Below are 18,040 nucleotides of genomic sequence, written 5' to 3'. Positions count from 1 at the left end.
ATATAAACAAATTAAACACAAAAAACCTTTGAACTAGTATTTTCTATTAGTAATTACTTATATTCTAAACAGGTTTATAATATGAGTCTTAAAGAGAAAGTAAGCATCCTCTTTGTAGCATTAATAAATGTCTTATTTTATTACAACAATCTGCATTTATCCAGACACTGTTAGGTAAGTTTTCGTCTATCTTTTATAATTTAGTTTTTGGAGCTATTTGTAACTTAAATGATTAAGTTCAAACCTTTTTCCAAAAACTGAATTCTTAGTCTCTCGGCACAGTTCTGTGTTTAAACTGTTGCTGAAGCTCAAGAGCAATATATCGTGATGAATTGCAAATAGTCCGAGCCACACTTTGAAAAGTGAGTGTGTGTGAATTGTGATGACTGTGTGGAGAAGAGGTGTAAACAGACACACACTGCTCTGGCAGCTTTCATGTGAGAATAGATAGCAGACAGGAGGAAAGAAACAGTGAATGAATGGGAGACTATTAGATGAGTGTGGAGAACCTAATGGCTATAAAATGAAAGACTCTGACACATCAGAAAGAGTACAGCAGGGCCTGTGTGTTTTTGTCTAACTTGGAAAGTAATGTTTTGTGTGAAGGGGGAAAACAAAAAGAGGCAATTTCACTAGAATAGATTAACAGATGAAAATAGAAATCGGAGAATCAAAGCGCACACGATAAAGAGAGAGAATGTGCGTGAGAGCAAACCTTGAAGGAACATCATAGCAATTTGTTTCACTATGTATATATTTGGATCAAGTCTGCAATCATTATTTAGTTCAGAAAACACATTCAAACATTGTTATATTACACTCAACTCACTGTTTTTTCCCTGAGATTGCGGTCGAAAGCAATTCTGTAGTCATCTCTGGGCAGAATTAACTTGCAAAGAAACATACAAACTTGTAATATGAGATCAAAACAAGATTTTCCATTTGGCAAAATCATCTGCAATGATTCCAAACTTGCTCGCTTTTAATTGTTTTTCCATTTTGGAATGACACTAAAGCTGAAGCAAAACTGAATTTTATTGGAGCTGAAAAAGGTTTGTGATGCGTTCTAGATGGAGCCTTATCTGCGCCTGATAACACTTTAGGCAAATGCTTTCAGCATGAGCCCGTCTCTCTCTCCCTCTCTTTGTCCCTCTGTCTCTCTTCCTGATATACGTCAGGATGCAGATACTGTCTGTAATACCTCAGTGGTGTGCTATGTCCTCTAGCTAGCGTGTTTGAAGTCTGTTTGTGGGACTTTTATAGGTACTGATAGGGTGAGAGATCGGAATCATTCGTCCAGCCATTTGCAAATAGCAGATCCACACGTCCGTGTCCAGAACAGGAAGCCAATGGATGACCTCTTGTTAATGGTCAAGACTGGATTCCTCAGAAAGATGATGAAATATACATGCCAACACAAAGTCTTTTCTAGAGCGTTTCCTTGATCATATTCAGACCAGTGTCAGAAATTAACTTTCTTGTTAAGGGATGGTTCCCAAAAATAAACATTTTTTTCCAAAAATTGTTCTTCTGCAGAACACACAGAAGAAGATATTTTTGAAAAACAGTGGTAACCAAACAGTTTTGGCTACCATTGACTTCCATTGTATGGACAAAAAACCCACTGAGACATTTCTCAAAATGTCTTCTTTTATGTTCCACAGAAGAAAGAAAGTCATACAGGTTTGGAATGACATGAGGGTGAATGAATGATGACAATTTTTTAATTTTTGGCTAACATATCCCTTTAATGGCTTTAATATTTGCACCCTGTAATTGATTTTAAGTTGTAGTTTATTTCTAACCATTCAAAAACACACAGGATGCCATTCAATTATGTTAAATACTAACATTAATCAATTAATTTTTAAAGTGGACAGTTGGACCTAAGTATGAAATCAATTCAACATCAAATATAAAAGTAGCTGTAAAACAGTGAATTAACACTGAATTAGATAGATAGATAGATAGCAAAATAGCTATCTAAAACAGCACATATATTTGAGACAGTGAATATAAAAATAATTTGACAGCTGCAGTGTCTGTGAAAGCATTAAACCTATAGCCCATCACCATACAGGCTAAAAACGGCATATTATTAAATATAATGTTACATAACACAATAAAAAGTTGACTACAGGAACATTTTTACACTCCATTTTAAACATTTGTCAGTTTCTGTTGCATTTTTGCCCGATGCCCTAGTTATTTTGTGACCCTGGTACAGACTGTTCTGTTATTTGGCTGGTAGAGTGTTTGTTGTGGTGATTTGTGTTTATTCTGACTGGTAAATAGAAAATGAGGGGGAGATTTAACACATTTCACACACCAATGCTGAAGCTGCAAGTGCCATTGGTGGCAGCTGCTTTATTTTGGCTGTGGTCGGACTGTCATTGTTTGTCATCTGCTGTGCAGACCCAAAGAAATCCTAAAATTATGAAATAAAGTCTGTCTTGAGATGAGCTTTAACTGTTTATGAGTGGCCCTGTGTCTATGATGCTGAAATAGGCTTTTTTGGCTGTCTCTCTCTCACCCTGTTTACCCCCATACAGTATTGCCACTGTTTGGTCGTTCTTTCTGCCCACCAGTCAAATTCACAGCCCAGAACATGTCAGCACCCTCAACTCAGTTTGATCCATCACAGATTAATGTGCTGTGATTCAAAGGCTCAGAGAAAAGGAAGTCCAACAGCATCCAGACTGTTGTGTTTTTCACCAGGGAGAGTTTTTAAATAATACTAGAACATGTCATGTGCAAAGAATCACTATCATTCTTCACTCTTCTTTTGGGCCTCATGCCTCTTCCAACCACCCTGACCCAGAAACAGAGGATATCATGGATATTTATAGTGCAGCGATTACTGATAAACGTGAATGGAATGGAGAGAATGGAAGAACGGAGTCAGTAATGGGGCTGCTGTTTAAAGACGGTCATTACAGTGAATGAAACCTCAACCAAAAGTATGATCTGGGAAGGCAATGGGAAAACAAGAACCAAGACATTAGGTTTAAAAAAGAAAAAACCGTGAACGTCAGAGACGAGTTGAAGAGAGAAACAGAACAGAAATGATGATCACAGGAAACAGTCAGAAAAATGGAAGCAAACCAAAAGACAAACTCAGACCGTTTGAGATGGATTTATCTAGCGAGTGACCAGAAGAGACTCACTCAAAAGAGAGAGAGCGAGACGGAGAGATGGCGTGGATGTTGATTGTTGCCATCCTTGGACAGCTAGTGAGGGTAGAGCTGGCAGAGCTGAGACGACACACACGCCAGCTTCATCTTAACATCATTCACAGGCCTTCTATGACATTATTAAAGAACAACGTTCATTTTTCTCAAGCACACATTGGACGCCTGTAGTAAAAATGAGACACCAAGAACTGATGATGTCTGTCTGCTTTGGGCAGAACCAATTTTCCTTTCCCTTATTTGAAAGGCTGTGAAAGATGTGACTGCTATTTTATAAACCAGTAAAAACAGGCAGAGATTATAGTCATGGGTTTGAGAACACAGAGCAGACTTTTCTGATTTCTCCGGTTGTTGCGGCATAAATGTGAGAAATTCATCGCCTGCCATATTCTGATGTTCACTAATTTTAGTTATCTTATTGAATTCATAACCGCTTTTGTTTTACATGCCAGGATGTTTCTCAATGGCTTTAAAGCATTACGTGCCACACTCAGTCACCACAGTGACATTGACGTCTTTTCCATTCTCGTCTGCGTGGCTCCGGAGCCAAAAAGCCATGACATCTTGCCCAGATTCCATTTGTCACTTCTCTTCATGCAGCTGATAGATGGATGATCAAAAGAACAAATGAACGGATGGATGGAGGTATATTTCCAGCCCCAGTCTACTTTGACATGCCAACCATGATGCCATTCTGTCTCAGTTGTGATCGCTCATTGAGAGTTTGCACAGAAACAGACCTGTCTGCAATAGTTTACTCAATCGTCCATACTGCCAATGTCCATTCAAACCTGCCTATAGTTTTCATACCATATTCTATACATATACGATTCAAAAGCTACCCTTGATTTCAAGTGTTGTTCTTCTGGCAACCTTTGCAATCCAGGGACAGAAAGATCAACGTGTTCTCTATGTTAGACAATGAGAAGGCCGTTTTCTCTCTTTTGAGTAATATCTACCAGATTCTCTTGATTTTGGTACTGACCCCAGGTCAGGGTGAGAGGAATGTTCTGATAACGCTTTAATAGGATGACTGCAAGGTCTAGTATTATTTATGCATAAAGAATGAGCAGATTTTGAGATAATTTCTTGGAGTTTTACTCTTACAAGTGTTTTTTTTTTTTTTTGTCTGTACATTGAGAGTCAAAGGGGACCAATGTTGTTTTGGACCACAATGACTTTCATTGTATGGATAAAAACAATAGAAACACACTTTTTTGTGTTCCATTGAGGAAAGTAAGTCATACAAGCATTAAATGATATGAGGGTGAGTAGATAAATATCTAGTTCAGTCATGAAACTCTAGAGGGCACAGGCTGATAGGTCTTTACATGCAAACAGCAAGCAATCATATCATTACTACATGGCACATGCTGATTGCTTCTGTTGATTCTGCAGCCAATAGCTTACTTGCTCAATATTTCAATTGTCTGGTTCAGTGTTCGGTTTATTTATGTCTATTCATGCAGCAGCAGCATATCTTACATGCTCACTGTAGCATGTCTGTGTATCTATGGGCAGTAGCGTGCGTAGCAGATCATTAGTCTGCCAAGACAAGAGACGCTTTCATTTTAGCAGTGTAAGAGGCGAGTAAGTAGCTAAACATTTAATATTTGACGAATGTTTTATGATTGAAATATTTAGCGACCGACAGTAATATCCAGTAATGCAAACTACTCAACATTTTTTTATGAAATTTTACTGTTTTGAATTGAAAACATGCTATTATTTGAGACTGTCCTCCTCTAAAAAGTGACCCTATAGGGTATAAAATAATGACAGTGTCGTGTGACGTATGACCGTCATTACCAATCAAAATGCGTTCATTTAAATGCAATGTGGACTTTTTACACGGTCCCTTACCTGCCATTTGTCCTACTTCCATATAGCAAAACTCATTTTTTTTATTAAAGACTACACCTACCCCAAACCTAAACCTACCCTTAGTGATTTATAGTGCATATACACTTTATGAGCACATGCGTTCCCTGGGATCGAACCCACGATTGCATGATCACATGATTGCATACTGTTATATATTGCAATGCTCTACCAATTAAGTATTATTTGATTAATATGAAATTATTAATGTAATTTATAACTGAATGTGACGAGACAAGAAACGTTTTGCATTTTTAACATATTAGACATACAAATAAGAGTGAATATATTTTTAAAAAAATATTATTTGCAACTGATTTGAACTGATTACTTAATAATCTGGGGCCGTATTCACAAAACATCTTAAGGCTAAAAGTAGCTCCTAAATTGCTGATTTAGAAGAAACTCTTAAAAATAATGGGCATGTCAGTCCTAAATTTTTGCTCTAAGAGTATTTCACAAAGCATTTTAGCACTACGTTAGGAGTAGTCAAGAGGACTCCTAAGTCACTAAGGCAAAATCACAAACAATCCAAATCCACCCAAAGACACTGTACACCATTGAGGCAATAGCGATAGAGCCTTAGGTGCTGAACTTTTTCTTCATAAATGCAATACATTTGATTTATAGATTTGATTTATAGATTTGAATCTACGATGAAAACTGTCAAAGTAACTATAGGCGAGTCGGCTCTCGTCTGTGTATATATTCCTCCTCTCATGCTGATTAGAAAGACCGTTTGACTGTGCTCCTCCCAAACTTTGTTTATAAAACATAATTTGTCGCTTGAATTCTGCAGTCTCTTGAGATGCAGACATCCAAGAGGCGGACAATTAAGTGACACTTAGCCTACATTTTAAAACCTTTATTTGAATGTGGCAACATTTTTATTAAAAAATATTTATTTGAATATGGCAACATTTGTATTTTAAAACCTTTATTTTAATATGAAAACATGACACCTCATTCTACAATATTTCTATGATTAAATCGCTGACAGAGGCTCCTCCCCCATCAGCCAATCACTGTGTGCATACTCCATAGCAACGAGGTCAACCCCGCCCTTACTCTTAGCTTAAGACTTCAGTCTATTCCTTAGTAAAAGTTTGTCTCAGCAGATTTGTGAATAGGTTTTCAAGAGAAAACTATTAGCTAAGAACTTTTACTGCTATTTAGGAGAACTCTTAGTGGTAAGATAAAATGTTTTGTGAATACGGCCCCAGGAACTTTTACCGTTCTTTTTCTTTTTCATTATTCCCTTTCAATCTTTTTATTATTTAAGTCCCTCCCCAAAAAAAATTCATGGTCCCCCAATGTTCAATACATGGTTATAGCCTTGAGTTATTCATTAACATTCTAAAACTATTCAGAGAGTTGCCATGACTGAACTGAATTTTATTTTCGGGTTAAATATCTCTTTAAGCAGTTTTATATTTCTTGTTCATCAGTTAGTCATCATTGATTTAGCGGTGTGTAATATGTATATTATGTAGTACTATGTGTGTGTATTTATTTGTCTGGCTAATTGACAGCAACTGTTGATTTGTGCAGCAGTGGGTAGTGCACAGACACAATGCATCTGTGGCAGGTGTTGCTGGTCTGATCTATCTGTACCTGGCAGAGATATAGAAGTCTTCTTTTTAGCACTTCTTTCTTTCTCTTCCTGTTCCCTGTGGTGATGGTAAGTGTACTGGAGTATTTTCAACCCATCAGGCCTCGTTAACAGCAGTTTTATTGTGCATCATAAGTCCCCTAACTCACAGCTAACAGAGCCATGTCAAAATTTCGTTTAGTAGCAAATGCTGCAAAAAAGAGGATAAAAAAAAAAACACCAGAAAAATAGTAACTAGCAGCACAGTTTGATTTATAGAGGATTTATAATTTTTTTGGCAAAGACATTGTTTTTAAAAATCTAAGTTTTAGATGTTTTAGGCAGCAGCATTTGGAAATTGCAGTAGGTCTGCATCCAATTTTCAGCAGAGTGTTTTCCTGGGGGAGAGAGAGCGGAGTCACCGTCTGCTCTCTAAAGAGGGTGGCTTAATGCTGCGTGCAGACAAGCCCCCTTAGCACTGCTGGAGACATCATATCAGCATGAGTGACAGACAGCAGAAAGCAGTGACCATTCTCTCTGTTTAGGTCAATGACAAATAAGGATGTCTGAAGAAAAAAATCAAAACATGAGAGTCAGGTTGTAGTTGTATTGGTCTTATAGGGCTAGATCTGCTACACATGCTGCTGCTGATGCAGACGAAGTATGGACCTGTGACTGCCAATAGATACACAGACATGCTGCAGTGAGCATGTAAGATATGCTGCTGCTGCACAAGTAGACGTACATAATTCCTATAGCAGATCTAGGCAGGTGGAGCTGGGGGAGGTGGAGGGTTTCAGAGGAACACAGTTGAACACTGATCCAGACTATTTTGAATGTTGACCAAGCTAATTTTTTGACATGGAAGTTTTGACAAAGTCCTTTTCTTACCTATTGTGACGTATATCTGAGTAAATCGGCCTCTGAAACAAGAAAAAAATATAGCGTGGGACTTGATTTTGTCTATCGGGAATTGATCATTGTGGTTTGCTATTGCTGTGATCGAAGTAATAGTCGAAAGGCCTTTACAATTGGTAGGGTTAGGGGTTCGTTTCACAACAGTTTTTTTTCCTTATTACAAGGTTAGTTCACCCAAAAATGATAATTCTGTCATTAAGTACTCACCCTCATGTCGTTCCACACCCGTAAGACCTTCGTTCATCTTCAGAACATAAATTAAGATATTTTTGATGAAATACGAGAGGTATATGACTTGTACATAGACCGCAATATAACCACCACTTTCAAGGTCCAGAAAGGTACTAAAGACATTGTTAAAAAAGTCGACGTGACTGCAGTGGTTCAACCTTAATGTTATGAAGCGTCAAGAATACTGAGCACGTGTTCGGGTGTAAACACCGAAGCTCTGCAATGCGTTTACTGCACCAACAGACTGACAGGAAAGAGGAAAAATTGTTGAATAAAGTCGTTATTTTTGTTTTGTTTTTGCGCACAAAAAGTATTCTCGTCACTTCATAAAATTAAGGTTTAACCACTGCAGTCACATCGACTGTTTTAACAATGTCTTCAGTACCTTTCTGAACCTTGAAAGTGGTGGTTATATTGTGGTCTATGTACGAGTCATATAACTCTCGGATTTCATCAAAAATATCATAATTGGTGTTCCGAAGATGAACGAAGGTCTTACAGGTGTAGAACGACATGAGGGTGAGTAATTAATGACAGAATTCCCATTTTTGGGTGAACTAACCCTTTAAAACCGCCCGACAGTTACACCGGTTACATCATGTTTGACTACAAAAAAATATACAACTGAATTCTAATTCAGAAATTGAAAACATTCATCATATAAGATGTGTATTAAACCATTGCATACATAGTGCATTTCGCTTCACTTTCGAATTTCTTTTTTTCGTCTGATTCTCTCTTATATTCTAGTGGATTCACATCTTTCCCCCTCTCTCCTTCATTTCCTCTATTCCTAACCATCAGGAGATTCATGTTATTTAGAAGATTAGATACCATTACCAGCCATGATTTAGGAGTGAGGAATGGGAGAACGTTGTTGTCTTTGTTAAGCTAGTGGTTGTTAGTAGAAACCAGTCGTACAACTGCCAACAGAGTAAACTGAGCTACTGTCACTGCGGTAATAATGTCAGACAAAAGCAGCAGCTTTATATCACACTATCTGAATGGTGTCCAAATCAAATTCATATTCAGTCCTGAAGCTGGTATTTTTAGGAAACCAAACCCGAATTTTCACAGTAGCAGTTTCTAAGCAGTCCGTATTGTTTGTATTTATTATTATAGCGTAGATAAATGAACTTGTCCAAGACAGAACCGACAGTTACGAGACTGAGGAAAGAGCAAACTTGGAAGAGCTGAATACTGGAGGGAAAAACAGTGTAATAATTTCAAGGTTTAATGGCATGTGTAGCTAAGGATTGAATACCTGCGTCTGACAAAAAACAGATCTAGATTTGTTGTTTGTATCAAGTGCCCTGAGAACAGCAAATCACAAACCCTCTGAGAGCGAGAGCTTATCTAGAACAGAACAGACAACCACAACAACCATATCCTGTAAATATAGAGAGATACAGAAAGAGAAAACTGATACGAGGACAACATGTGCCCCATGTGCCTGACAAGACATTAGCTGAGTGAACCTGATGACACTAAGACATTAAATATTGTGACAGGAACATTATGGGAATATTCAGAAAGATATTAACAGAAATCTAACTCAGACTGGACGAATTAGGCAATATTTCCCGGCGGAGGATCTCTAATCTTTCCATCTTTACATGAACTACTTGTTTCGCAATCACACACTCCGGTTCGGTTAATTGAACCCCAAACACATCTGTGAGTATCGAGAAGGGAAGCTCACTGTTATTCAGACTAACACGCTCATTCTCAGCCGTGTAAAACTATTACTGAACACGCTGAGCACAACAGGATATTTCTCAATCTGCCTCACGCCAGCCTCAGGCAGTACTGGCCCACTGCTGGCCATTCCTCAACACCCAGTTGCCATTCAGCGCACATGTGAAAGGTTTTTAAGGAAAAACAAGTTTAACACAGGCTCAGACGAGCCGTTGGGGATGATTAGGTGCTGTTTGGCCCTGCAGGTGTCTGGGCAGCACTCCAATGTCCGTTCCGGATCCAAGGGGTGTGTGTGAGCACAAGGTTTGGGATGGGATGAGGTGAACGCATAAGAAGCGCTGCCTCAGGGGAGAGAACCGAGACATCCGGACTAAAGCCATGAGGTTTAATTCACTGGACAAACGACACCCTGGATCTGGATTTAGAGAATGATTCAGCGCCTGTAAAAGTCATCCTAGATGAACGTGTGAGACATGTTGAACCATAACTGTCATGTGCAGTAACAGATCAGCCTGGCATAATATCATACATCTCTTTACAAGATTGCAGGGTTAGGTGAGCGCATTAAGAGGGAAAAAAAAAGAGATGCGAGAATGTAGAGATGTAAAGTACTTCATTACTATAGTTATTTTGAGCAGTTTGTACTTGCAAGTCAAGACTAATAGCCTTATGATTTATTATTGATTTAATATTGAATTGATTATTTTGTTGAACTGAATATTTAATAAAATCACTTGGTTGCATCGGACATGCTCTCGCTGGCCTATCCAGGCCTAATGCCTAATTTTGTGGACGAAAGTGTCAGAATGGATCACAAAATGCATTTAGTGAATTAAATATTCATTGTGTGAATATAATGTGATTTTGTGCATTAATATGAATGTAATAAAGCAAGTTGTATATAATGGAACATAGCAACTAAAATTTTCTTGTACGAAATATGCATTTGTGATATCGGAATCGCAGGAAATAGTCAGAATTGTCTGTTATAAACTTGCAATTTTGAGAAAGTCCAAATTGCGAGATATAAACTAACAATTCTGAGAAAACATTGTGAGAAATAAAGTCAAAATTGCAAGAATAATGTTGCAATTCCCGTTTTATTCCGTGGCAGAAACGGGCTTTCATACAAAAGTGTGCTGGGGGTCTATTGAAAATTTTAGAGAAAAGCATAAAAAACAGGCAGCAAAATATAAGTATATAAATAAATATTTTTCATATAATATTGTGGTTTTCATATAATGATAATATAAAAGCCAATTATTTAATTTTTATATTCACGAACATAACATTTTAAAATAAATCAGTTCGATATGTTTTTGGTTAGATACATAAATGTATAATTTGTCAGTATAAACACGTGTGTGTGTGTGTGTGTGGTAGAGGAACTGGTGATTACCATTAAGTAATTAGCCTTAAGTGTGTTGCTGACCTCTGCATTTAACAAATAACACATTATTATTGTGCCAAGCATCTGGATATGGAAGATTCCACCATTTACAGAGTAAATGGAAACAAGCCTCTACAGTCTCAGTTAGTAAAGCATCTCTCTCCATTCACACAAGTAGCACAGATCTACACATAAACAAGTCCTCCGAATGTTTACTTACTGTCTTACAATGATTTGCCTGCTTGTCACATCTGTCAGTTTTAAGATACAGTGTTTTGTTATTGACGCTGGCTTTGTCCTGTGCTTGTATTTACAGAGACTGTGGAGCATGGATCAAATAAATGTGACAGGTGCGTATGACTGGAACTGACACGCACATGAAAAAAAAAAAAAATCAAGCCTTTCACATTATTTTAAAGTGCGTTCAAGCCATGTCGTAATTATGAGATTTCAATTTGTAAAAAGCGTTCAGCTCATCGTAGAGCTTCGAGCTTCCTGACCGCTGCAGATTCATTTAGGTGTCGATAGTTGTGCCATAGAAATGCTTAGTTTGGGTTAGTTCACCCAAAAATGAAGATTCTGTCATTAATTACTCACCCTCATGTCGTTCCACACAAGTAAGACCTTCATTCATCTTTGGAACACAAATTAAGATATTTTTGATGGAATCCGAGAGGTATATGACTCTCCCATAGACAGCAGTATAACCACCACTTTCAAGGTCCAGAAAGGTACTAAAGACATTGTTAAAACAGTTGACGTGACTGCAGTGGTTCACCCTTAATTGTATAAAGTGACAAGAATAATTTTTGTGCGCAAAAACAAAACAAAAATAACGACTTTATTCAACAATCTCTTCCCTGTCATTATCCTTGCGCAGTTGATGCAGTAAGCACACTGTGGCTTCCGTGTTTACGTCCGAATGCCGGCTCAGTATTGGCAGACGCTGTACACATGAGCAGCACGACGCATACGTGTGATGCTGACGCAGGAGCCGGCCAATAATGAGTCGCCGTTCTGACGTAGAACCTGGAAGTGCTGGACATAAACAGCATATGAGAATGACACAGAAGAGAAGATTTTTTTTTTTTTGAAAAAATCTTTATTTTTGTTTTGTTTTTGCGCACAAAAAGTATTTTTGACGCTTAATAAAATTAAGGTTGAACCACTGCAGTCACGTCGACTGTTTTAACGATGTCTTTAGTACCTTTCTGGACCTTGAAAGTGGCGCTTATATTGCTGTCTATGGAGGAGTCAAATAACTCTCGGATTTCATCAAAAATATCTTAATTTGTGTTCCAAAGATGAACGAAGGTCTTATGGTGTGGAACGATGAGTAATTAATGACATAATTTTAATTTTTGGATGAACTAATTCCCAATCCGAGGATGTGAACAGCTCCAAGTGGAACATTATGTGTTATCATCTCAAAATTACGGTAATTACAACATGCCGTGAACGCAGCATTAGTCAAGTGTCTAAACTTTTAAACTTTAGTATGTAAGAATGATTCCTATACAGCCAGTGAGCATCTTTCAATAACTTTTTTTTTTACTTTAACAGAAGCATGCAGAAGGAGAAGGGACAGAGGAAAGACGAGACATACTGGAGGGAGATCAACGCGGCCATGGCCCTAACTAACCTGGCTCAGCCCAAGGATGCGGCCACCGCCGCCACCACCAGCTGCATCATCCAGAAATCCTCACACATAGCTGAAATCAAGACTGTTAAAGTGCCTATCCTGCACAAATACTAATGCACACACACATACGCAGAAGATCCTGCTCTTCTACCTTTGGAATTCACTTGTTGTTTTGAATATTGTTTATTACTTTGTTGTACTGATAAAGAATGAATTTTTTTGGTACGTCTGTTTTTATTGTTATGAGTGCGATGAAGTGCCCTGAAATGCAGCACACCGATTTGTGCATTTCCTTTGGCTCGCACAGACTTTTTTGATAAGTGTTGATGAACTGTCAGTGCGACAGTATTTCTGAACGAGACACTTTTGCAATGTTAACTTATTTTGATATTAATCAGAAATTTGTATTGTATCGCACCAAAGTGCCTTCATGCATCTCCAAGGAGAGATTAGAGAGAATGTACAGTTCGTGTCCTCTCTGAATGAAATAAACGGTTGAAATGACCGGAGGAGTGTGTAGCGCACTCTTCTCTCTGCTTCTCACAGCCGACAAGAGCTGCTGACCTTAAAATGAAATCAGCATAAGTCACAAAGACATGCACCTAAGGCCATTTCTGCATGTTTTGTCTTAATATCTCATGTGGCTGTGACTACGACATTGTTTTGTCTCTACAATTGAAAACTTCAACTGTCACCTGCCAACAATAGCTGTGAGCCGAGAGATAAGTTCACTCAGCCTACATCAAACTCAAACTCTTCCTTACAGTCTCTGCTCCCTCTCATAAACTCAGAGTTATGCACATTTCTCAGATACACAATGAGAAAGAGAGGGAGACAGACTTCAAGGTTTCATCTGTATCTGTTTGAGACGAGGACTGTGACCCAAAGGGATATTTAGTAATCCATTATCAGTGCTAAACCGAACGGGTTGCCTTCTCACGTTTCTGCTCAGAACAAGATACTTAGTGGAAGCAGAAAATGATTTGGCCAGTCGTGTTTTACCCCCTTTTCTCTCTCAGCTGGTTAGAATTACTCTCAAATCAGTGTTTACAAGAAGTCTGAAAGACACTTCCATAAAAAACAAAAAAAGACACAAACCATTGCAGTATTACCACATCTCTGATTCAGTGAACGTTCAAACTTGTTTGCAATCGCCATGTTTGTCCTGAGGTTTTAGCTCTTTTTGTTAGTGTTTTTGCCTTTGATGAAACCAAGTTGTGTTAGTCTTGTATTGACTGAATGGAAAGAAACTATGTTCAATGCAAATGTTATTTGCATTAGAGTTATGGATGCCAAGTACACAATTTAGACAATTAAAACGCCACTTTTGAAGTGAGCGCAGTAATATTTGCTTATGTTGATTTCCTATGTTTTGTTTTTTGAGGAAAGTCTCCACCTGCTTGTGGTGAGACAGGCCAAAGAAACTTATTCAAAAAGCTGCATGCACTTATCTGACCCCTCCCCCTTTTTTATTATTATTAAAAATAATATTCACAAACACCCACTGAGACTATAATTCATAGGTACTATGTCCTGTTTTCTTGCTCTAAAGAGTAGTGTAGCACATTTTTAGTAAATTTTCTAACAAAACTGGGAAAAATGTATGATCTGATCTGCTTTTGAAATCTCATTCCTTTCATTTTTTTTCTCTAATCCATTCAAATCTCATGTGAATCTCTTTTGGCCTTTGCAGTGAACAAAGAGAAGAGAAAGTATCAACCTGTTTTGTTTTTTTTCCCCTTGCACACTCTGCTCAAAAGGATGCTGACAGACAAACAGTTATTTTGTGCACACTTTAGAACATTTGAAATGATTAAAGACTGTAAAAAACTTGTAATAATAGTCTGATTTTTTATTGTTAAGTTATATTCTTTTTTTTTTATTTTATAGAGACTGGATGTTTGTCCAATGAAGGAATGCATAATATCTCATTTATTCTCTGATTTTCTTTTAATGTTCAGTTTTATGCCAGGAACCTTGTTTACTTCAAAGGAACATTAAATAAAACATTTTTTGATGATATGATGTTGCTTGGCGTTTCATCATTAAAGTTTGCAGTTCTGCACCAAATCTTTCTTCAGATAAAACTGATCAGAGATTTAATTGCTAACATTTAAACAGGGTCTCCATTTGCATTTTAACTTCAGTTTCTTTATGAATAAACATGAGTTTTTCTTGAGTTTAAAATGAATAAATTCCAAACAGAAATGTTTTAGGGCCAACTTGCGATGAATAATTCACACAGCATTGAGGCAGACAAATGAAATTTCACTAATTTGTCTCTGTGGTTTGACCTGAGTTCAGATGACAAGCTTCTCTTTTCTTTTTTAGCCTCTGCATCTTTTTGAAAGCGGTCATGTTAACTTTGCCAGAGGCAGAGACCTTGTTTGCCTTCACGCTGGTTTCAGCCCAGTAAATACAAAGACACCGCACTGCACAAACAGAGCTGGAAATGGATGATGAGAATGGAGTTCTCTGTGATCTTGTCTTTCCTTAAGGGTTTAATCCTGAACAAATGCTGGGAACGGACGCATTGGTGCTCACTGTGGTATTGACTGTGTACAGCACAAAGAGTCATGAAGCTGCGCATTTAGCTAAACAAGTTAAGACCTCTGCTGTATTAATCTAAGACACAAAACTGAAGCATTAATGTGCGTTTCCATGAACCCTGTCAACAGCATCAGGCTGGAAATATGAAAGCCTATTTTCTGCATTTTCTCAGCATCTATCCAAATACACTCTCCCAAACACATACAGTGTCCCCAAAACTTATTTGGGCACTAAAGTCACCAAAAATGTCTAAATGTCATTGTTTGAAGTCTATATGTAGTCTATATAGTTTTATAATCTGAAACCTAATAATCTTTTTGCAGAATATTTTGCATTAAAAGTGTACTTTCTAAAAGAAAATGTCATTTAGCTCAATATTTTGTTCTATATGGGACATATAGACAATGCACAGACATTCATACATCTTAATACAAAGTGGGAATTTAGTGTCGAAATACTTTTTGTGGCCACATTCAATGCCCACACACAAATACTAACTCGGCTGCCAAAGAACAGTTTGAAAAGACTTACAAAACAACATCAACAGAAGAGAAAGAATATCAAAACAATGAATGAAACATGAATCAAAACACACAGTCACCAAGATTTCCTAACTGTTTAGACTCTAATCTTATCTCACTCATCTACTCCTCATCTTTCTCCAGCATCCCTCTTTCACGTTTATTGGTAGCATGCTGCTTGGCCTGGCAGTCATGCAGTATTATATATATGAGAGAGAGAGAGAGAGAGAGAGAGAGAGAGAGAGAGAGAGAGAGAAAAATGTGGTTCTATGCTTTCAGATCATATCATCATCTCATGATAGCTCCAAAAGGGCACTAGCATAAATCAAGTCCCCTTGTCTCTCTTCAGCTCTCTCTGTCCTACTATTGTCTCTCCTCTCTTCTCCTGTTTCTCTCTAAGCAGACTGGCAAAGACCGGCGCTCTGAGCAGAAATTTCCATCGAGGCCATTTGTTCAAATGTTTGAGCAGGTTTTTGTGGATCTCACCCATTATCTAGCTGAACAGGTTGGGATGCTGGGCTGGCCAGCCGTGTGACACACTCCAGACGTCCCTCCACCCTTCTCATCAGACACAGGGTCCAAGATACTGTCAAAAAACTACACACACACACACACACACATACACACACACAAACTGAGCACAAAGAATTTCCAAAATCATTTAAACAGGGAAAAGTACTTCAGTCAGATGAAGAAATTTGACCCATGCCCCATATTGGAATAATTAGGTACCTTGCCTAAATGGTCTGTTGGTCCATTAATTATCAATTGCCTATATGGACATATGCTGGATACGTAGTCCAGAATCTGAGCACTGATTAGCCACTGGGTCAGATACTATTTGAACCCAATAATGATTATAAATGTTGTATGTTTATGTGACATTACATTTCTTACATATTTTGTCATATTTATTACATATAATGAAAATAGATCGTTAAAATAATAATGTTCAAAAGTTTGTAGTCAGTAGGATTTATTTTTGAAAGAAATCAATGCATTTATTCAGCAAGGATGCATTAAATTGATCAAAAAGTGACTGTAAATGCTACTGTAATGTTGCAAATTATGATTTCTAATTCATTAAATGCTGTTCTTTTGAACGTTCTATTAATCAAAGAATCCTGAAAAAATATATTACGGTTTCCACAAAAATATTAAGCAGCACAACTGTTTTCAACATTGGTGCTCAAGAAACATTTTGTATTATTATCAAATCATCATATTAGAATGATTTCTGAAGGATCATGTGACACTGAAGACTGGAGTAATGATGCTGAAAATTCAGCTTTGCCATCAAAGGAATAAATTACATTTTAAAATATATTCAAATAGAAAACAATTGTAATCATTTTTACATTTACATTTAGTCATTTAGCAGACGACTTACAAATGAGGAGAACAGTGTTTCACAATATTAATGTTTTACTGTATTTTTAATCAAATAAATGCGGCCTTGGTGAGCAGAAGAGACTTCTTTCCAAAACATTAAACAAAAAAAAAAACAAAACAAAAAAAAAAAACTTACCAACCTCAGGAATCAATAGGATTTCCAGGATAATTTTTCAAAGGCAGAATAGATTTTTTCCCTTAACCAGAGCTTGATAAAGTTTAGACATTTAATATGTTCTAAGATTTCTTTAATATCTTTTATGTGCATAAATGGTGCAAACAGTCTGAGTCACAGATAATAAGTTTGATCTATTGCATTGTTTCCTAATGGATTAAAATCTTTTTTTTTTTTTCATTTCAGAGCAGAAGGTGGTAGTTGGCATTGTTTTCCTGTAATTTTTATCTTTCTTCCAGATTCACAGATGTTTCAAGGAATCTCTCTCTTTCCTTTATTCTGGCTTACACTTCACTCTTCAGAGCAGCACGAAGGCAAGCGTGTTTCTGCAGCCGTACTTCAGTGCGCTAACCTGAGGTGCTCAAAACATTTCCTGTCTTTAATTCAGTGAACCTCCAAGAAACCACCAGAAACATCAACAGAGAAAATCAGTGGTTTTAAAAGTGTTATTAAAACACAAATGCACAATATGCTGCTTTGTGTAGCGCTCTGTGAAGACACATAACAAGAGGAGTTTTACGGAAAAGGGATTAATCAGAGACATTGCTGGAATTTCCACTTGCACTGAATGTGTTGTGCACCAAAAAAAGAAAAGAACACCACTTTAAAACTGAGCCACGTCATAAGAAAAGATTTCACTTTGTTAAACCAATTAATAGAAAAACTAATCTTTTTTTTTCAGTTCCTAAAAAATGTTATTTATTGATTGAGTGATTAATTTCTGAGAAATATTGTCATTGACAAAAAAAAAAAAAAAAAAAAAACACATAATGGAGATATAATTAATTTGGAAGTTTTATTAAGTGTTAATGAGATTATGTGGTTTTTATAATAAATTAACAATGCTTTTGCCTTTTTTT

General features: G+C 37.2%; 1 protein-coding gene across 1 annotated transcript in view; it reads left to right on the top strand.

Annotated features, from left to right (window-relative positions):
* The window catches only part of mkxa (mohawk homeobox a), a 33,468-nt gene extending 18,904 nt beyond the window's left edge, over positions 1 to 14,564 (top strand). The window contains exons 6-7 of the mRNA XM_051914232.1: positions 11,217 to 11,250; positions 12,464 to 14,564. Coding sequence (XP_051770192.1) covers positions 11,217 to 11,250; positions 12,464 to 12,656 — 227 coding nt within the window. The 3' untranslated portion in view covers positions 12,657 to 14,564. The remainder of the gene's footprint in view (positions 1 to 11,216; positions 11,251 to 12,463) is intronic.
* The last annotated feature ends 3,476 nt before the right edge of the window (positions 14,565 to 18,040 follow it).

The sequence above is a fragment of the Ctenopharyngodon idella genome, chromosome 12 (genome assembly GCF_019924925.1).
Source record: "Ctenopharyngodon idella isolate HZGC_01 chromosome 12, HZGC01, whole genome shotgun sequence".
NCBI classification, from domain to species: domain Eukaryota; kingdom Metazoa; phylum Chordata; class Actinopteri; order Cypriniformes; family Xenocyprididae; genus Ctenopharyngodon; species Ctenopharyngodon idella.
The sequence above is the reverse complement of the archived record's forward strand: the minus strand, read 5'-3'. Positions and strand labels throughout refer to the sequence as shown.